Source organism: Lepidochelys kempii, chromosome 5 (genome assembly GCF_965140285.1).
Source record: "Lepidochelys kempii isolate rLepKem1 chromosome 5, rLepKem1.hap1, whole genome shotgun sequence".
In the NCBI taxonomy this organism is placed as follows: Eukaryota; Metazoa; Chordata; order Testudines; family Cheloniidae; genus Lepidochelys; species Lepidochelys kempii.
The window spans coordinates 90,925,287-90,947,221 of NC_136384.1; the positions used below are offsets into that span (position 1 = coordinate 90,925,287).

At 41.6% G+C, this 21,935-nt stretch overlaps 1 protein-coding gene across 2 annotated transcripts; it reads right to left on the reverse strand.

Annotated features, from left to right (window-relative positions):
• Window positions 1-8,878: 8,878 nt before the first annotated feature.
• LOC140911618 (iron-sulfur cluster assembly 1 homolog, mitochondrial) lies at window positions 8,879-21,930 on the reverse strand. Of its 2 annotated transcripts, none has more exons than XM_073345017.2 (4): window positions 21,736-21,930; window positions 15,631-15,684; window positions 13,163-13,268; window positions 8,879-11,543 (listed from the first exon to the last, which is right to left on the reverse strand). In XM_073345017.2, exons 1-4 carry the CDS (start codon window positions 21,814-21,816, stop codon window positions 11,395-11,397), a joined length of 390 nt encoding a protein of 129 aa, XP_073201118.1. In that variant the 5' UTR covers window positions 21,817-21,930; the 3' UTR covers window positions 8,879-11,394. The 2 variants fall into 2 exon arrangements, with proteins under 2 accessions (XP_073201118.1, XP_078709004.1); XM_078852878.1 differs by lacking the exon at window positions 21,736-21,930 and adding an exon at window positions 21,455-21,655.
• Between the last annotated feature and the right edge of the window lie 5 nt (window positions 21,931-21,935).

The window sequence follows — 21,935 nt, forward strand, 5'->3', positions numbered from 1 at the left end:
GCCCCCAGAGTCATTTTGGCAGCTGGCAATAGCCATAGCTATGCCCTCTTATTCTCAGCCATGCCCCCTACGCAAGGGTTGAGCCACTACACTGCTAAATTAAAAAGCCTTAACTTCTATAAATCTCTTACCCATTATTAAGTCACCTCTTCCCTTGGATAAACTAAGTAGACTGAGCTTCTTACATTTGTAATAATAAAGCATGTTTTCCAGACTGTAAATCATTCTTATAGCTCTTTTCCGAACCCTGTCCATGTTGCAGCATCCTTTTTGAAATGTGGACACCAGACCTAGATACAATATTCATTAATGGTCTCACTAATCCTGTATACAGAAATAATACCTCCACACCTCAGCCCCCACTTGACATTCCCCTGCTTATAGGTTCAAGGATTTTGTTAGCTCTCTCAGCAACTGCATCACATGGGGTGCTCATGTTCAATTGGTTATCCATCATGCTCCCTAAGATAAAACAGGATACACTGGGAGATCCAGTGGGCTACTTTTTGTTTTTTAATGAAGCCAAAGATTTATACAGCCCTACAAAATACTGTGGTGACACTACTGGAAGCTGAAGGGTTAAATCCACATGTCAGCCCCCACCTTGACTAGCTGGACAGGGAGGGGAGGATTCCTCCCCACAAGGTATGGAGGGGCTACAGAGCTGCTTGCACCAGAGGATCCTCTTGTCCAATGGACTCGTGTCCTGAATTGTGTTTGGTAGTGCCGCTCCACCACTGACCTCACTGGCTCCATCAGCTGAGGATCTGGCCTATTATATCTATCTCGAGATAGCTAGATATACACACACAATATATATATAATATATTTATCATTTACATTTTATTTTAACGCTTTTACAATTTTAATTTTTTTCTGAAAGCTAAAAATAAATCAGTCAATAGTAAAATTATATATACTCCTCTTACCACCGTTAAAGTGATTAGCTGTTATATTCTGCATTTCTAATTTAGGATGATGGTGTTTGAGAAATTAGGTGACCTAGCAAATGGAGCACACATGGGGATTATAAAACTATCCAATATAATCAAACAGTAATAAAATGTTCCAGTTAGCTGGCTAGTTAGGAATCAGTGGGGTGTAGGAGATTATTACTTAATAATTTCCATAACATCAGCAACCTCATCAAAACCTTCTGGTTGCTGTAAGAGTTAGGAGAGGTAGATTTTTATGAGGTGAGCACATGTCCTGGATTGCTGCCCCAGAATACTGTCACACCCAGAATTCATTATCCCATCACAGGGGAATACAGAGACTTGGGGCTGGTCTATGCTTAAAAGATGTGCTGGCATAGCTATGTCAGTTAGGAGCTAACTGCCATAGCTATGCTGGCAAAAGCCTTAGTGTAGTTATACCGGCAAAAAAATCAGTGTAGCTTTTTTCATTTGGTGTACTGGAATAAGTTATACCAGCAAAAGCATTCTAAGCTGTGTCCCCACTGGGGGAGGGGAAGGTTTGCCACTATAACTCGAGCAGTACAGTGTAGACAAGGCCTGAGATGGAGATTGTAGGTGTGATGCTCCACTGCTCTGCACCTTGTGTGGTCATTTACACCTAAGCAAAATGAGTGAAACGAAGTGGATGTAAAGAGTTGCAGCTCAGAATGGTAGCATTTCACACTCACTTGGCACAGCTGTAAATGTGCAACAGAAGGTGCAAGAAAGTAGAGAATCAGGCTGTGATAAACAAAGTGGGGAGATAGCTCCCTTTGATGGACGCTGGAAGCTGAAGGGCTAAACCCACATGTCAGCCTCCACCTTGACTAGCTGGACAGGGAGGGGAGGATTCTTCCCCACAAGGTATAGAGGGGCTACAGAGCTGCTTGCACAAATCTCTTAGGACACCAAAAAGCCAATCCTGTTCTTAAAAAAGGTAAACTTTACTACAACCAAAAGGAAAACAATCCATCTGGAACTTAGGCTTTTTACTAGATCTTAAAGGAAACAATTACAAAAATTAAGCACCCAAAATAGCTTTCTTGGGGGTTCAGCTTAAAGGTTACAAAAGCATCAGGGGTTAGCACAGAGGAGATGCACAAACCTTAAAAATAAACAGAAATAATCCTGATCGTGTCTAGCTAAACATTCTGATCTACATACACATTTGGAGTTCATATAAGTAGTTCTAGGTATGATCTGATGATTTATGATCATACCTGGCTTAAGCTTTACACAGCATTCCTGCTGCCCTCTGTTCCCCTCTTTCTTGGGGAGCAACAGGCAAACTGGACACCATTACATTAGGCTTGAATAAAGACTAGGAGTGGATGTGTCATTACACAAAGTAAAACTATTTCCCCATGTTTATTCCCCCCCCCCCACACACACACACATGTTCTTGTCAACTGCTGGAAATGGCCCATCTTGATTATCACTACAAAAGGCTTTTTTTCTCTCCTGCTGGTAATAGCTCACCTTACCTGATCACTCTGTTCCAGTGTGTATGGTAATACCCATTGTTTCTTGTTCTGTGTATATAAAATCTCCCCAATATATTTTCCACTGCATGCATCCGATGAAGTGAGCTGTAGCTCATGAAAGCTTATGCTCCAATAAATTTGTTAGTCTCTAAGGTGCCACAAGTACTCCTTTTCTTTTTGCGGATACAGACTAACACGGCTGCTACTCTGAAACCAGACAAAGGGAAAGTTTCTTTCCCCATTTTAAAAAGTTCTAGCTTTCCCACTGGCTCTTTTGGTCAGGTGCCCACTCTTTTTTTGCCCTTTACTTGGGGGACTTTTTAACCCTTTACAGGTAAAGCAAGTAGAGAACAGCTACCAAGAGGGATTTTATAGCTAACTGGCTGGCTGGGTGTCCATCAAAGGGAGCTATCCCCTAACTTTGTTTATCACACAGGAGCCTAGTGTTCTGGTGCCTGAGTGTAGGATTTAGAGGGCCAGTTTTGTTCTCTCACACCAGTGTTACAGCGTTGTCAAGAATCAGGCCCTGCTTCCAAACTGGCTCTACCTCAGGCCCTGCAGCAGAGCCAATCTCTGGGCTACCTACCAAGCCCAGCTGGTGTGTAATTGGCTGCCTGACTGGCTATACTAACTGATTGGCTGGGACATTCAGAAGACCAGCTGTTAAGCCCAGCAGCAACCCAGCGCATGTTCCAATAGCACCCATATCTTGGTCACTGAGAAGTATAATGTCTTTGACTTTATTGGCATTACCTCTGATTTACACTGATGTAAGTTTTTATCAACCCACGGAAGCTCTTTGTTGTTTGTGAAAAATATTCTGCCTGCCTCTGAACATAACTACTCTTGTAGAAAGATTAAATGGAGAAAAGAAGAGCAAGAAAAGGTGAATTTTAGATGCTCACAAATAAAGGTACTTCAAAGTAGTTTTGGGGCCTGTTTCTAACCTCCCTTACTCCAGTGTTTCACCAAAGTAACTCCACAGATTTTGGGGGGGTTTGTCTTCATTTATAGCAGTATGAGTGAGATTAGTGTGGGGCCACTTATTTCCAAAGTGATTTAATTTACAGTGTTGCCATAAGAAAAGGAGGACTTGTGGCACCTTAGAGACTAACCAATTTATTTGAGCATGAGCTTTCATGAGCTACAGCTCACTTCATCGGATGCATACCGTGGAAACTGCAGCAGACTTTATATACACACAGAGAATATGAAACAATACCTCCTCCCACCCCACTGTCCTGCTGGTAATAGCTTATCTAAAGTGATCATCAGGTTGGGCCATTTCCAGCACAAATCCAGGTTTTCTCACCCTCCACCCCCCCACACACAAATTCACTCTCCTGCTGGTGATAGCCCATCCAAAGTGACAACTCTTTACACAATGTGCATGATAATCAAGTTGGGCCATTTCCTGCACAAATCCAGGTTCTCTCACCCCCTCACCCCCCTCCCAAAAACCACACACACAAACTCACTCTCCTGCTGGTAATAGCTCATCCAAACTGACCACTCTCCAAGTTTAAATCCAAGTTAAACCAGAACATCTGGGGGGGGGGTAGGAAAAAACAAGAGGAAATAGGCTATCTTGCATAATGACTTAGCCACTCCCAGTCTCTATTTAAGCCTAAATTAATAGTATCCAATTTGCAAATGAATTCCAATTCAGCAGTTTCTCGCTGGAGTCTGGATTTGAAGTTTTTTTGTTTTAAGATAGCGACCTTCATGTCTGTGATTGCGTGACCAGAGAGATTGAAGTGTTCTCCGACTGGTTTACGAATGTTATAATTCTTGACATCTGATTTGTGTCCATTTATTCTTTTACGTAGAGACTGTCCAGTTTGACCAATGTACATGGCAGAGGGGCATTGCTGGCACATGATGGCATATATCACATTGGTGGATGTGCAGGTGAACGAGCCTCTGATAGTGTGGCTGATGTTATTAGGCCCTGTGATGGTGTCCCCTGAATAGATATGTGGGCACAATTGGCAACGGGCTTTGTTGCAAGGATAAGTTCCTGGGTTAGTGGTTCTGTTGTGTGGTATGTGGTTGTTGGTGAGTATTTGCTTCAGGTTGCGGGGCTATCTGTAGGCAAGGACTGGCCTGTCTCCCAAGATTTGTGAGAGTGTTGGGTCATCCTTCAGGATAGGTTGCAGATCCTTAATAATGCGCTGGAGGGGTTTTAGTTGGGGGCTGAAGGTGACGGCTAGTGGCGTTCTGTTATTTTCTTTGTTAAGCCTGTCCTGTAGTAGGTAACTTCTGGGAACTCTTCTGGCTCTATCAATCTGTTTCTTTACTTCTGCAGGTGGGTATTGTAGTTGTAAGAAAGCTTGACAGAGATCTTGTAGGTGTTTGTCTCTGTCTGAGGGGTTGGAGCAAATGCGGTTGTATCGCAGAGCTTGGCTGTAGACGATGGATTGTGTGGTGTGGTCAGGGTGAAAGCTGGAGGCATGCAGGTAGGAATAGCGGTCAGTAGGTTTCCGGTATAGGGTGGTGTTTATGTGACCATTGTTTATTAGCACTGTAGTGCTAATACACAACAGTTCAGGGTCCAACAGGTTTTCCAGTTCTCAAGAAAATATCAAATAATGAAGCTGTAGGGTTCTTTTTAAAGGAATGACGGTAATCCGCTACTGTACTGCTAATTTCTCTGTCAAGAAAATACATAATGGCTTCTGTGTCTAGGATGTATGAAGAGGAAGAATAAACAGAAATTTCGCAAGACAGGAGAACTTCTTTGATGGACTGGTTTTTTGGGTAATGTTTTTTCAAATGCATTTGAATCTGCTGCCATCTAGTGAGAATAACTAATTTCTCAAATTCAGTCATAAATATGAACCAAGATATAATTCACAAGCAGCAGGGCCAGTGAGCTTCTATGAAAAGTGAGAATTTCAGGGTCCTATCCAGCTCTCTGCCCACCTGTAAGTGGCCCGGTGGTGCTGTAGCTGGTGGGTTAAGTGTGGGTAACTTTGGTACTTGTGTGGTGGACCCCTGGATACGTAGCTAGGATCAGCCTAAAGCCACTACTGGAAAACAGTTGTATCTTGACAACTTGACAAATCATCCAATCCCATTCTACCTGTGCCATGTCTACATCTATAGCCTTCCTAAACAATGTTCCTCTATTAGATATATGCAGGGCTGCCACCTGGGCATCAGAGCACACCTTTGCAAAACACTATGCCATTATTCAATACTCTACGTCAGATGCTATAGGTCTTACCGTGCTCTCTGCCACCACATGTACAATTCTGAAGCCCCTATCATCCCACAGAAGGGCACTGCTCTACAGACAATAGAGTGGAACACGCACAGGGACACTATTAGAAGAAGAAGAGGAAGTTACTCATCCTGTGCAGTAACAATGGTTCTTTGAGATGCGTCCCACTGTGGCAGGTCCACTACCCACACTCTTCCCCTCTACTTCAGAATTCATTCACCGAGCTCTGTGGTAAAGACTGAACTGAAGGGTTGGGTCGTGCACGCACTAGATGAGGTGCCAATGGCCCCGTTAGGTGACTACTGTGCACGTGTGCTCTGACCAAGCACTGCTATCGAAAATCTGTGATATCCAATGCAGGGACACACCAACATCTAAAGTGGACACCCACAGGGACACTACTCAAAGAAGAATCTATTTTTCCCAGAGCTCCCACTGGGGTAGTGACATTTCTGCACTGACTCTAATGGACTTTTATTAATCAGGGCAATACAGCTACAGAATGCCATGGAGAGGAAGGAGAATTTGAAGTCTGAATCGGTGTAGCTTCCACTCTTCCTTGTATACATCACAAAAATCACTGTATTTGTCTTAATTTGCACATTAGGACTCAAATTTGGCTCAGTTACTATCAGATTATTACAATATGATTTCTCGATGTATGCAATGGTATAAACCATCATAGCACACACTAGACAAGAAAAACAATGCAAAAGCTAGAATTCAAATTTCTAAGAGTTACAAAACTCCCTAATACTATATTCCATGGAGTACAGGGAATATAATTTCATTAAACTTTTCCTTTGAGAACATGGCTATGAATGTTGATTGCTAACCACCCAAATCACCAAAGTACAGCAGCTTCGTTAAAATCCACTTGGTCTTTACCCATCTCTAACCAATATGCCTTGTACATTGTTATTTTAAAACAGTGATGTATTTTCAAGAGTTCTTGTTAATGCCTTTCAGGAACAAAAAATCATCTAAGTACATACGTTACCAGTTTATTCCCCTAAGGTAAGGGGCTCTCATTCAGTAAACCTGTCAGAGCTGACTGTATAAAATGCAGTGTCATTAAAACATACTATAGCACAAGGAATGAGATTACTCAGTGGCCAGATAACCAAAATAGAAGTACTTTTATAAATTTGTAGTACTCTCATTGGTGAAGTGGCAACTTAAAAAAAAAGGTGAAAGAATGTAACCAGAAGTGATATGTGCTAGATGAGCCTTAATTCCAGCAAGGAAAAGAGCATTACACTGTAGGGTGACTATATCCATGTACTGTGTTCCTTTCTTTCTAAAGCCCTGGGATTAACCACTTTCATTTTGCACCTTTGAGCTCATGTACACTCTTCCCCATTAATCCATCTTGGACTATTAACATACCAAATTTATTAACTGCTTTCAAACAGCTATTTCTCTTCCTCCAAAAGAACATGCTCTGACATTCCGCAAAGGGCAAATCTGGTAAAGTGACTTGCTATACTCAGTGCTGAGCAAGAAACTGTGTTAAGATCCTGTACTTACAGCTGGCAGAGCTAGAAGACACCTGCTGGAATTCCAGACTCCCTAATTATATAAAACATTTGAATGTACCCTTCCTGCATCATGAGATACTGAACTTTAAAATAAATGACAAATGGATTTACAAAAATGTATTTCTCCTGTCACTCAGAAGTCAGTACATGGTAAGGTGGCCACTACAGGTGGAAGGATAATAAAGAGCGTATCATAGAATATCAGGGCTGGAAGGGACCTCAGGAGGTCATCTAGTCCAACCCCCTGCTCAAAAGCAGGACCCATCCCCAATTAAATCATCCCATCCAGGGCTTTGTCAAGCCTGACCTTAAAAACTTCTAAGGAAGGAGATTCCACCACCTCCCTAGGCAACGCATTCCAGTGTTTCACCACCCTCCTAGTGAAAAAGTTTTTCCTAATATCCAACCTAAACCTCCCCCACTGCAACTTGAGACCATTACTCCTTGACCTGTCCTCTTCCACCACTGAGAATAGTCTAGAACCATCCTCTCTGGAACTACCTCTCAGCGTAATACTTTCTAAAACTCAGCATAAGAAAATACAATGTGGTGTGTGTGTAGATTAGGGGTGGGCAAACTTTTTAGCCCAAGGGCCACATCTGGTTATGGAAATTGTATGGCAGGCCATGAATGCTCATGAAATTGGGGGTTGGATTGCGGGAGGGGATGAAGGCTCTGGCTATGGGTGCAGGCTCTGGGGTGGGGCTGGGTATGGAGGATGGTGCTCCGGGACGGGACCAAGGCATTCGGAGGGCAGGAGGGGGATAAGGGCTGGGGCCCGCGAGTGGGTCAGGGGTGCAGACTCTGGGTGGCACTTACCTCAAGCAGTGGCATGTTCCCTCCTGATCCTACATGGAGGCACGACCAGGCAGCTCTGCACGCTGCCCTTCCACAGGCACCATCCCTGCAGCTCCCACTGCCCTCAGTTCCCAGCCAATGGGAGCTGCGGGGGTAGCGCCTGGGTCAGGGGCAGCGTGCAGAGCACCCCTGGCTGCCCCTACATGTACAAGCCGGAGGGGGAACACGCCACTGTTTCCAGTAGCCACAGCATACAGCGGGGCAAGCCCCAGACACCGCTTCCTGGCAGCGGCTCAAGGCCTGGATTAAAACATCTGACGGGCCGGATGCAGCCCCTAGGCTGTAGTTTGCCCACCCCTGGTGTAGATAAAGATTTTACTAGCACTTCTTTGGGATGACCTGGGATTTCTCCCACTTGTGAGTCATGCAGACACTGCAAACTCATGCAAATAAAACCTTTATACCAACACACAATCTAGTCTATACACAATCTTTTCCTCGTCTTAGAGGAATCTATGATATGTGTATTTGGCAGGTAGACATTTTAAAAATGAACATCTGGCTGCTTGAATTTCAGCCTCAAGAGAGAAAGTTGAACAAAAAACGTTAGCTACTCTATCACCCTACTTTTTCCGTTAAGGTATAAAAACGACTTCAATGGACATATTGAGACAAGCAAAATATTTTCATTTTTATACTTAAAACTGACAATTACATACCTACTGTATTTTTCCAGTGTTATTAGTACTTAGAAAACATGAAGTGACTATTCCTCTGTGAACATCGGTTTACAAGCCATACGTTATGCTATAACTGAGCTACTTGTATGATCCTGAAGTGCTCATTTGTTACAGTTTGTGCAAGACACGAGTATTTAATGTTTGCCAACAGGCAGTTATTTATTACAGCTGAAAACTCTACAGACAGTACTGCACACGTTATAGATGGACCGATTAACAAAACTATATTCATACATAAGTTACTAGCATTTACATAAATGTACTTTGATTGTGCGTTAGGTGCTTTAGTAAATATGACAACTCTCTTCAGAGACTATTTCACAGAATATTGAAGTGTAAACTTTCACTCACAGAGCATATACACAAATCCATGAATATGCAAAAGCCCGCAAGAACTCAAAAACAGAGTTAGAGTGAATACAGGGATAGCACTTTTACCAACCACCAGTTACATTCTTTTTTTTTAAACTTTCCAGTAAGGAATAGAGTTACAAATGTGAGAATTAGTCTCTCATTTGGACTATTTTAGACATTAGCTCTACAAATCCACATAGACTTGATTATTTTTTGGCAGGAATGGAGGACTGTGGCAATAAAAATTCAAATTTACTGAGCTTGTTGTCAGGTTTTCCCCATATACTTTATTACTGTTCTATAACTACTATATAATAAAGCAACTATTTGTGTATGAGAGTTGATAAAGGAAAACTCCAGTGTTTTTACATCAAAATTGCATATATTACAAAATTAAAATTCAAGTATGAATATTAATTAAGCAATACACGTGGAAGCTTCAACCTTCTATTATTGTGGGCTGTGCTGACTACTGCAGGGAGGATGCCATAGTTTTATCTCCTCCCTCAGCCAGTTCTAGCCACATTTCCACTCCCTCAACAAGCAACAGTCCACAGTTCTCCCTCTCAAGTACCAAACAGCTCTCCAGAATGAATTCAACCCTGGATAGTCACTCTCTAGGCTTTATGCCTTATTCAGTCCCATCTCCTTCCCCCACTCAAACTCCTTTGTTATTTAAAGACAGCATTCAGGTATTCCTTGTGAGCTCCCTTCCACCGCCATCTCCCCCCTACCCCCCCCCAACTCTTTTTGGCAAACTTTCAGTTCAACTGCTCTAGTAACAATAGCTTCTTCCCCCCCTCTACTCCTGCAAGCTACAGGAGTGGCTTGGTGCATTCCTGGCCACTAAAATTACCCTGGCTTTCCGGAAAGCCTGGAGAGATGTTTACTGATGACTGAGTAGCTGAGGAGGAAGTGCTGAAGAATGATACAAGTTGGGAAGATTGGGGCGTAGCCAGAAGGATCTTAATAAGCGAGAGGGGGATTAAACTAGTTTCTTTCTATCAAAGCAAATGGCTTCTTCCAAGCAATAAGTTTTGTCTTCCTTTAAATTAATGCCAGCGTCAGTTTAACAAAAGAACTAATTTCATTGTTTTTATACAAGTCAAAGATTCTGAAGTGTTTTTTAAACTACAGTGAAATTTACCTTTTATAAAGTTACCTTCACCCCAAACAACTGTTGAACAGAATTTAGAGTCAACTTGACATGGGAAAACCTAACATCTACTCAAGTTACCAATGAGATTCAAGCTGTGACAGAAAGTCAGTCATGAGTATGACCACAGGAAAGTGACAAAATTCCTTCCACCATCATAAAACAATTTCCTTGTTGGGTGACCAGACAGCATAGGGGGAATACATACATGTACTGCAAAAAGCGAGGACCTGGGTTGGAAGCAGTTTAGGAATTTTGTTGTCTTGGTCAACTGGGGGCAAAGACAGAAATATGGGGTTTGGGAAAAGGAGGCCTGAGCACATTCTGCCTTAACATTCAAACAGTTGAAGATGCAACATTATTTTTGAACACCACACCGCTTGTCTTCCTGGCTGCAGCAAGGAGATTGTGCTTGCTACAAGGAAAGGAAAACATTTATATAGGGAATCAGATAACTCAAAATGCAAGGGTGAGCACAACTTTGGAGACTTGAATTAGCTCATTCCAAGATATAGCCACGGTTGGTGACATAACATGAAAATTTGAGCACAAGGAGGCAAGATTTCCTCCCTTTTAGAGCTTATTAATTTTCCTTGGAGAACAGATCACCAGTAAAGCCATGCTCAAAGTATCAAGGGGTGAAGACATTGGAAACCTCTGTCAGATACATACACTCATTTAAAAAGAAAACACACACAAAAGAAGGTAAGTTAATTCTGAAGCCTATTCATACATATACAGTCTTATAGTTTTCTTCTAATTAAAGCAGAATGCACAGGCCGTGTGTTCTCAGAGAACACTTTTTGGGTGGCTGGCAGGGGTGAAGGAGAGGGAAATGACAAGAAAAGGAGAAATATTGAGATTTATTTCCCTTCACATATGAAAACACAGACGTGCTAGTGCACCTTGCTGTTCTGACCATCCAGAGCCCAATTCACCCCAAATGACTGAATAAATATACCAGGGCTGAAATTCAACACACAGGTTCCATTTCCCAAATGCATTCACTTTATTTTCCTTGAAACGCAGACACATTTTACAAAGCCTAAAAACCTGGAAGAAATGCGACAGCTTTAGAAAGTCACACTTATGAAGAAGTGTTTCATGGTGTTAAAAGCCAAGGTAATACTCCTGAGATTTCAGATGTTGAAGCTTTCTCCACAGCCACAAGTTCCTTTGATGTTTGGGTTATTGAAGACAAATTCACTGGACAGTTTGTCTTCCACATAGTCCATTTCAGTTCCTAGAAGCGTCAGCTGTGCTTTCTTTTCAATAAACACTCTGACTCCTAGAATGGGACAAAAACAAAACAACTGTTATGTAATCTGACAAAGGTTTTGCTCATTTTGAACTCTTCTTGTATTACAGTACCATCTGGTAGATAACGAGGATATAAAATGAAGCTAAAAACTGAGGTCTGTCAGTGAAATTATTGCTGCATTTTCTTACTACTTCCAGGATATTCATCCTTTTCTTGCCTCTGCTACAGAACACAAGTTGAGATTACTATCTGTAAATGGTTGAGTACGGATATTAAGGTATATTTATTTACACTTCATGAGGGGTCATACCAACGTAATTGTGTAACTGTGCAATAAAGTGCAGCTTTGACACTCCCACAGACTGAAAATAAGATGTAAATTTTTAATAGTAAGAGTAATTAACCCTTGGAACAACTTAAAGGGCCATGGTGGATTCACCATCACTGACAATTGTTAAATCAAGATTGGATTTTTTTTTAAAAGACAGACATATGATGTAGGAATTATTTTGGGGAAGTTCTATGGCCCGTGTTATACAGGAGGTCAGACTAGATGATCACAATGAACCCTTCTGACCTTGATGTCCATGAATTATGTTCATTAATCCATTTCTATTGGCATTACTAACAGTCCAAAGCTCTGTGCTGCTTTCAAGCAGCTCACTTTTTAAAGAAAACCTGCCTCAAAAGTATTTTCTTATTTCCTTCTCAAATGGACTATCCTTCCCCTTGCCAAAGTTATATGGGTGAAGCTGACTTACTAGTAATATTTAGTTCTGGACTAGTGGGAGGTGTAAGATCCATCCAATATACTACAAATGATCAGGACTACGAATTAGTGCTTCTGAAGTCTTAACAGCTGGAAATCCTGCCTTTTCCAATAGCAAACAGAAGTTTCACAGGCTGCAGGATGTTGAACATTAAGACTGCAGTTTTGATTTATAGACTATTTATGATTGCTCATTTTAATAAGCCCTGCTTTGTAGATGAAGAAATAAAAAACAATACCAATAATGATAAACCCAAGACGGGAATCCATTAGTTCAAATAAAAGCAGTGTTTTTTGTTGGTCCATTGTTTCATTTTAGTATATTCAGTACCAGTGTATATCAATCTAACCCAGGGATGCAGCAACCCCAGGGGCCTGGAGCCTCCAAGGTTAGCCAAAAGTAATTGGCTGTGCTGACAAAGAAGTGCTTGTGACTAGAGCCTACTGGAGGATGTGCTCCACTAAGCAACCTTCACAAGGAGGATCCTATGATATCCGAGCCTTAACTTAAAGCTGCCACCCCACCACCAGATGTAAACATAGCCTCCCAGGCCTTGGAGAACTCCAACCCATGGTACAGCCTGGATATATGGTGGGGAGGAAAAAGGATGCAATTTGTACCCTCTGTGCTAGCAGTATTTAAATTTAATCCAGGAAGTTTTAACAAGTGGGTACTTTTACAATGGAATCTAAAGGGACAGCAACAGCAATTCCTACTAGGGTATCCAAGGATTTCTCTCAGTAACTTCATGCAGCTAGTAAATTCTAGCCTGTCTCTACTCCATTATAGTTTGGAAGTTTAGTCATCAAGTTATTCTGCACCTGCCCTCTCCTCCTTTTTACTGCTTCAAATAGATAAGAACAAATAAACACTCACCATCTTGAACTACTTCTTCATCGGAGTTGCCTTTTGTTTTTGTATATTCTAACGTGTACGAAAGTCCATTACACCCCCTTGTACGGACTCCAACTTTCACACCTACCTGAAATATAAGACACTTTTAGTCACTTTTATTTAAATTTATAGTGTGCCAGCAGAGAGTTGGAAACTCAGTGAACGAATCAACTCGATAGCTACCACTCAATGTTTCCCCCCGTCATGTAGGGTTAAAATTAGGAGGAATTCATTTTAAGACTGAAGAGCCAAAATGTTTTGGGTTTCTTTCTTTCTTTTTTTTGGTACGGACTGTCTAGAAAAGTGAGTCCGAACTTTTAAGTTATAAAATGCATAATATGTACTCAAACTGAGGCCTAACTCCTATGCAGTACACCGGTACAATTGATACCTATAATTCTACACTAGTGGTTGTAACAGTGGTGAAAAGGTCAACGGAGCAGAGGCACTTCTACCATCATACTGTCAGGGTTAGCCTAAGCCCTGCCTACACTACAACTTCCCATCTACTTTTGCTATCACACGCAGTGCTGCAATAGTGGAAAGCTACACATATGAGTGTTCCTATTGTGGACAAAGACCTACAGTGTGTAAAAATGGCGTTCTAATATAATTCAATAATAAAACTGTTGGCACCCTTGTAGGCGTTTGGCCTTATAAACAGTTTGGATGAGAAAATCTTGCTTCAAAGCCAAATGGTTTTACAACTTCAAATGAGACAGTTTATCATTATACAGTACTGTCCGTCCACAGCACTTTACAACTTGAACACACACTCACCACAGAAAGGAAGCCAGTTCTAGAGCTTAATGTGCTGCATTCCAAATTCTCTCACCCGGCTCTCATCCCGCCCAGTAAAAATCATAGTACAGGATCTTCTCTATGCCTGTTGCAATGAGCTGCAGGCCGGCGCTTACCTCTCCTCATTGTAGGAGCAACTGAAACAATTTATGTAATGCTGGCAAGTTTGAGGCTGAGCCAAATACAGTTACATTTTCACAGCATTGCTATGCTGCTTAGTGGAGATAACCTCCATTTCACAATATACTAAAAAGTTACATGGATTGCAATTTTCATTAGACATATTACCACTCAGCCCTTCCCATTTTTAACATCTGCTCTACATTGACCCAGCAAGCCATACTGACTCATAATTCAGTCAATATATTCTAACCACTAACCATATGTAGATCAGACCAAAAGAACATCTGCATAAACAACAGTTGAGGAGAAGTTGCCAGGGACATGTGGACCAGAAAACACTCTGCACAGTGACACTGTCTATTCCAAAGAGCCACATTGTACCCTACACATAAAATCTTTAATTATACAGATCATTTCCTTTCCTCCCTTATTCATAATTATGTAGTATTGTGTTGGACAGTGTTAATGGCTGCCACCAACAAGATCTTTAATTTATGACAATCACAGACCTTGTAAAAACTGACAGGCATATAACAATTAAATGCCCCATATGCAGCAATAGCTGGAAACAAGCAAGCCACCACCCACGGCCACATGGCAAAATGGCCACATGGCAAAGTCGATCAGAAGCTAAACCATGTGAGCTAAGAGGGTTTCTTGGGTCTAGTTACAAACACAGGGATGAGGGACTTGACAAGTTGTAGTTGTGTGTGTGATAAACAAAGTGAGAGAAGTAGTCGTGAGAGTGGCCCTGGTAAGAAAATAAGAGACAGACTTCCTTTTGGGCATAGTACTTGTTGGAGTAGACTTGGATCTCTGAGTAAGGAAAAAACTTGCTGTTTGTTTTTACTGTGTTCAGAGAAACAGGACTTTGTGTACGTTCTTGTAAATAAACAGGATCACATCAAAGAAATACCTGACTAGTAGCATCAATGTCTTCTCCTAACGGAAACAAGCAAAACCCCAAATACTGGCTAACCCTCAGGTCAGAAGGGGCAACATTAAAAGGACATAACATACTTCACAACAAAATAATCCTGCTTTGAGAAATTCAAAAGTTTCATAAAATTATTTGAAGAATACCTTCACATCAATAGTTGGAGATCTCTGGTAATACTAGGAAATCGTTACCTTACTAGCATCAACAGATTAGACTAGTTTCATTAAAGTGGTAGTATGGACATACATTAAAATCTTGTTAAACCTTTAAGGAAAGCATGCTGGAGTTTAATCTGTCTCAAAGATTATGACAGTTGACTTATTGTCATTATAGTCATTTCCCGCCACCTCATTTGATTTTTGTACATGAAAATAAAGCTTGTTGGATAAATGCATTTATTAAAAAATAAAGGAAGATCTCATGTCTATATATCGTCCACAGTGATTGTTTCAAGCTGCATTCTTTTACACTGATCACAAGTACTTCACAGGACAGCTGCTAGTATAATACTAATTAAGAGTGCTCTCCATAAGGTAAGCTAAAAATATTAGAATAGCGTACAAGAGTGCCTTCCATTTGTACTTACATGCTCAGGTTTATCTTTAAGAAGCTGTTTGATCTTATGTACAGCTGACGGAGTCTGAAAAATAAAGAGATTTTATGAACTTTTCCCTGCTTCTACTGTCCATTGCAAATAAAAGCACTGTTTCATTTCAGCTTCACAGCTTTCAAGTTTTCAGTTCAGCTTCTCCTTCCGCACGTTAGAAGTCCACCTCTCGCATTGGTGTCACAAGCGAGAGTATAAACTAGCCATTCAACTTGTTGTGTTTTTCAGTTACAAACCACAATTAACACCCTAAATTGCATAATTTTAAGCTGTCTGTCAGATGTAGACTCAGGACTTGTCTACACTTACCGGAGGATCTATGCCGCGGTGATCGATGCATCAGCGGTTGATTTAACGGGTCTAAGGAAGACCCGCTAAATCGACCGCCGATCGCTCTTCCGTCGACTAATGTACTCCACCTGATTGAGAAGAGTAAGGGGAGTCAACGGAAGACCATCTCCCGTCGACGTCGTGTTGGGTGGACCCCACTGTAAGTAGATCTAAGCTATGTCGATTTGAGTTACGCTATTCATGTAACTCAAACTGTGTAGCTTAGATCCACTTTTCCCTTTAGTGTAGACAAGGTCTCATAGAATTAACCTGGTTAATGCACATGAGGATTTACTGAAAAGGGCAGTTTATAAATTAACTTCACCACAAGCTGAAACCATAATGTAAAGGGGATCAAATAGCCCCCTGTCTCCCACCAGACAGACAACACATTTGTAGATAATAAATGAATACATCACAGGAAGTTTGGGACTAAAATTTAAATTCTCTTTTTGAAAAATACAATACTGAAAATTGAGAAACTTCTCAAGAAAAGATTGTCACAAGATTTTTTTTTTGTTAACTTTGCAACTATATCTGCAATATCGTGCTAGTGCATAAAACCCAGAAAACGTTAGTATGCCTTCACTGCCCAATATGAGTGAAATGTCAGAAGAACTAAAGAGATCGCGAGACTGAGAATTTTGAAATGCTTTCAGTTTAAGATAACAAAATAAGTTTTCTTGTGTTTAAACTATGATCTTTAATCTGACAGTGTTTCTATGGGAAGCTAGCCAGACCCTGGCTCTGCACAAATCAGTCTTATCAAGGTCTAGGTGCCAGAGAACTGGCTTCAGAAACAAATAAAGCCATCAAAGAAGTCTACTTTGTACACCTGCAAGTTGTCTGATGTTCAATCACCAGGGAAACACAGGAATTGCAATACCAGAGAGGAAACACATCAATAGCATGTCTTCCACAGTGAAGATTGGCAGCGAATGCAAAGGATGCAAAGCCCTCATAATGGTATAAATCTACCATAATAAAGCCAAAACTGACAAATGCATTCTCTCACTTATCAATGGTGAGCAGGAAATTTCCATGGTGAAAATAGGGGGCAGTTTCTACAGAAGTTTAGTTTTCATTAAAAAAAAAAAAAAAAAAATCTTCCTTTTATAGTTGTGATGATAACCTTCTGAAGTCGAAATAACTGAACTCTGATGCAGTTTTCCTTCTGAATCGGATAAAATCATCAACTAAGTCTCATGTCCTGATCTCAGCACACAGCCCAAGCGAGCAGATCGTGCACTGAAGAGTTCTGAAGTTAAAACCATTTTGTGTCTTAGTTTTGAGGGGTAAAGCTATTACATCTCTAATCTGTGAATTTTTAATCAATTCCTTCCAAGCCTGTCCCCCAAATCCTGTATGCACTTGGAGTGTTGGCAGCTATTCAGAGAAGTCTTCTGACTAATTTTTCCAAGGTTAATTTATATGCTGAAGGGAAATTTCTTGACCCGAGCTGGAAATCAGTTTATGCCCCAACAGTCCTTTGGATTCATATTATATTCTTGTCAGTAACGGTCACAGATAACCACTAGAAGTTTTTTATTTTAATTTAAAAAAACAAACCTACAAAAGACATACGTACGGTTATGAGTGCAAGATCATTAATCATGAAACCAGCGATGTACCCGAGATAGATTGATAATATTTTCATCGTCTGGACAGAAGACCTAAACTCCTTCAGGTTTCCACCGCAACTTCAACCATCGCCATCAATCCATCCAACTCTCTCAAGAACACTCCCACATCAGCATCAACACTCCCATATCATTCCCCACACCAGCATCAACTTCCCGTACACCATCATTAGTTTCAACAATGGAACCCTACAAACGACATTACACGAGAAACCTACGGATCACCACATTACCTCAAGATCCAGCAACCACCTCAGACACAATAAAATACGAACTGAAATTTATTAAATATTTTTGGATGTTTTACTACATGTTCAAATATATTGATTTCAATTACAACACAGAATACAAAAGCGTACAGTGCTCACTTTCTATTATTATTTATTATTACAAATATCTGCACTGTAAAATGAGAAACAAAAGAAATAGTATTTGTCAATACATCTCATACAATACCATAATGCAATCTCTTTATTGTGAAAGTGCAACTTACAAATGTAGATTTTTTTTTGTTCCGTAACTGCACTCAAAAACAAAACTACATCAAACTTTAGAGCCTACAAGTCCCACTAGTCCTACTTCTTGTTCAGCCAATCACTAAGACAAAGAAGTTTGTTTACATTTACAGGAGATAATGCTGCCTGCTTCTTATTTCAAATGTCACCTGAAAGTGAGAACAGGCATTCATATGGCACTACCGTCATTGCAAGGTATTTACGTGCCAAATATACTAAACGCTCATATGCCCCTTCATGCTTCGGCCACCATTCCAGAGGACATGCTTCCATGCTGATGACGCTCGTTAAACAAATAATGCGTTAATTAAATTTGTGATTGAACTTCTTGGGGGAGAGGCTTTTTACCCGCATTCTGCTATATATTTCATGTTATAGCAGTCTCAGATGACGACTCAGGACGTGTTCATTTTAAGAACCCTTTCACTGCAGATTTGACAAAATGCAAAGAAGGTACCAATGTGAGATTTCTAAAGATAGCTACATCACTCGACCCAAGGTTTAAGAACCTGAAGTGCCTTCCAAAATATGAGAGAGACGAGGTATGGAGCATGCTTGCAGAAGTCTTAAAAAAACAACACTCCAATTTGGAAACTACACAACGCGAACCACCAAAAAAGAAAATCAACTGTCTGCTGGTGGCATCCGACTCAGATGATAAAAGTGAACATGTGTCAGTCTGCACTGCTTTGGACGGTTATTGAGCAGAACTCCTCATTAGCATGGATGCATTGCTTTTGGAATGGTGGTTGAAGCATGAAAGGACATATGAATCTTTAACGCATCTGGCACATTGCGACACCGGCTACAACAGTGCCACGTGAACTCCTGTTCTCACTTTCAAGTGACATTGTCAACAAGAAGCGAGCAGCATTATCTCCTGCAAATGCAACCAAACTTGTTTGTCTGACTGACTGAACAAGAAGTACGACTGAATAGACTTGTAGGTTCCAAAGTTTTACATTGTTTTATTTTTGAATGCAGTTATTTGTAAGTTCAAGTTTAACGATAAAGAGATTGTATTACAGTACTTGACTGAGGTGATTTGAAAAATATTTCTTTTGTTTTTTATAGCACACATATTTGTAATCAAAAATAAATATAAAGCGAGCACTGTACACTTTGTGTTCTGTGTTGTAACTGAAATCAATATATTTGAAAATATAGAAAACATATTTCAATAAATGGTATTCTACTATTAACAGTACGATCAATCACGCAATTAATCGAGATTAATTTTTTAAATCGTGAGATTAATCACAATTAACGTTTTTAATTGCTTGCCAGCCCTACTAATTTTGTATTTCTTTCTTTTTGGAGAAGCAACACTTCAGATGTTAATATTGTTTTCCCCTTTAATTTACAAGTGTCCAATTATAAGTCTTACTGATCAAGTAGCCTCAATAATAGCCTGTGGCATGTGAGTTCTACAAGTTAAGCATGTAATGTAATAATCATACTCCTTTTGTCAATTTTGAAGGCCAATTTCTACACTCGATTATCTGCATACAACCCCTGTTTTAGAATGAGCACTTTATCTGTGCGCTTATTTTGTTGCTCTTTTGACTGGGAGGTTGACAGTCAAAGTTAAGAGGCCGGTTTGATGAGGTTAGTCACGGTTTATCACTTCACAGCAGGGACTGCATGAAGGTCATCTTTCACCTTCTGAGGAGACTGGGAAATGGCTGACGGACCTACAATTATATTACTATAGTGTTGCTCTGCAGACACCATGAACAAGAGAGACAGAATGGGCAATGGAGCGGAGAATTAGGTCCTAAGTTTTCTTTTTTTTTAAATCCATCAAGTGCCACCCTATATACTGGTTTCAGAGTAACAGCGGTGTTAGTCTGTATTCGCAAAATGAAAAGGAGTATTTGTGGCACCTTAGAGACTAACCAATTTATTTGAGCATAAGCTTTCGTGAGCTACAGCTCACTTCATCAGATGCATACTGTGGAAAGTGTAGAAGATCTTTTTATACACACAAAGCATGAAAAAATACCTCTCCCCACCCCACTCTCCTGCTGGTAATAGCTTATTTAAAGCGACCACTCTCCTTACAATGTGTATGATAATCAAGGTGGGCCATTTCCAGCACAAAACCAGGGTTTAACAAGAACGTCTGAGGAAGAGGGGAAGGAGGGTTAGGAAAACAAGGGGAAATAGGTTACCTTGCATAATGACTTAGCCACTCCCAGTCTCTATTCAAGCCTAAGTTTGATCACATCCGATGAAGTGAGCTGTAGCTCACGAAAGCTTAGGCTCAAATAAATTGGTTAGTCTCTAAGATGCCACAAGTACTCCTTTTCTTTTTACCCTATATACTGTGGGGGGAAGGATACATAAGAACATCTAAGTAGGCCCCTGCCCCTTTCATTTCTATCAGCGGTCTTCTTACTCTTGTCTTTTCTAAAGAAACTAGTCCTTGTATCACAAGTCCCCTCATTCACAAGTGTGCCTGCTCATTTCAGTGCCCTTCTCTGAGCCTTTTTTCTGCATTTTTAGATGACGACATGCCGTAGAGATCTTTTCTGACATGACATCAAAAGAAAAAATGCAACGGGTGGTCATAAGTATAAATCTTACCTATTTATAGGTACTTAACACAAACACATTTCAAGCAATCCAACGGGGGCCTTATTAGCACACAGCACAAGGAAAGTGCCCTTAATGTAAAGTGCCATGTAAGCCAGGGGCCACTTGAGAGGTACATTTCGATAGGGCAATCACGGATTAAAAGAATCTTGATCGTACTTGTGCAGATGGGTAGAGAGAAACACAGGGCGGATCTGTGTGAACATTGGTACAGTTGACTTATCAGCACCACAGCTTCTTCCCATGCCCCCTTGTTAACATACTGTAATATCTCAGCCAGAGCACAGGCGACATCCCTGTACGGCTGAGTAGGTGGCATCAGCGAGAGATTCTTGAATTGTAACTGGAGGTAACAATTTTGCCAACTCCAAACATTCAAAATAGTGAGTCAGTCTCGTAAAAATCACAAGACTGGTTTGAAATTGGAGGTTGGAAACATACATTTGTGCTTGTGAGTGTATTTCTATACAGGGATCTTGTTGTGTGTCTGCTAGTTCCTGAGCCCTTACCGTGCGTTCACTTGCCCCGTTCAAGCTTTCCTGCCTAACCCCGAGAGGTGAAGGCTCCTTTAAAGGTAAGTGAAAGCCAAGAGTGTCGTGTAATCTCGTGATTCCAGGAGCAGGGGCTTTCCGAAAAACATCAAATATCGCCAACCTCGCAATGAAACCTCGACAGTCGGCGACCCAGGATTCACCCCACCGCGCGCGCCCCAGCTCTCACCTGCGACCCAACCGAGAGCGCCTGGCCGAGCCCGCAGGCGAACAGCGCGGCCGGGAGGGGGCTCCGGTCATTTGCTCCCTCACCGCCCCCGCGGGAGTGCCGCTCAGGCCAGGCCATGGAACCGCCTTCACCACGGGAGGGGGCTGCACAGCCATCGCCCGGAGAAGCGACCCCCCGCCCGCCGGAAACGGGCTCCGCTCACCGCCCCGCCGCGGCCCCACGGACCTGGCCCCGGGGCTAACAGCCGTCGCGGGCGCAGCGCAACCCCCCGCGTTACTCACCAGAGTAAGGGCGGCCCGGGTGGCCTGTATCTTCCTCTTGCTCACGGCCCGGACCGTGGCGCGGACCACCGAGGAGGCCATTCCGCCCCTCAACCCCGTCCTCTCCTGTTGTCCATGGGCCCAGGGCAATGCGTTCTAGTTTGCCTCCGGTGTCATGGCGGCCGGCGTGTGACGTCATCGCTACGCGCCGGGTAGGGGAA

Coding starts and splice junctions, on each gene's coding strand:
- LOC140911618 (XM_078852878.1), bottom strand. CDS start 21,571: ATGGCCTGGCCTGAGCGGCACTCCCGCGGGGGCGGTGAGGGAGCAAAT. Junction 13,269..15,630: donor TTAAAGATAAACCTGAGCAT/GTAAGTACAAAT, acceptor CTTATATTTCAG/GTAGGTGTGAAAGTTGGAGT. Junction 11,544..13,162: donor TGAAGAAGTAGTTCAAGATG/GTGAGTGTTTAT, acceptor GTCCCATTCTAG/GAGTCAGAGTGTTTATTGAA.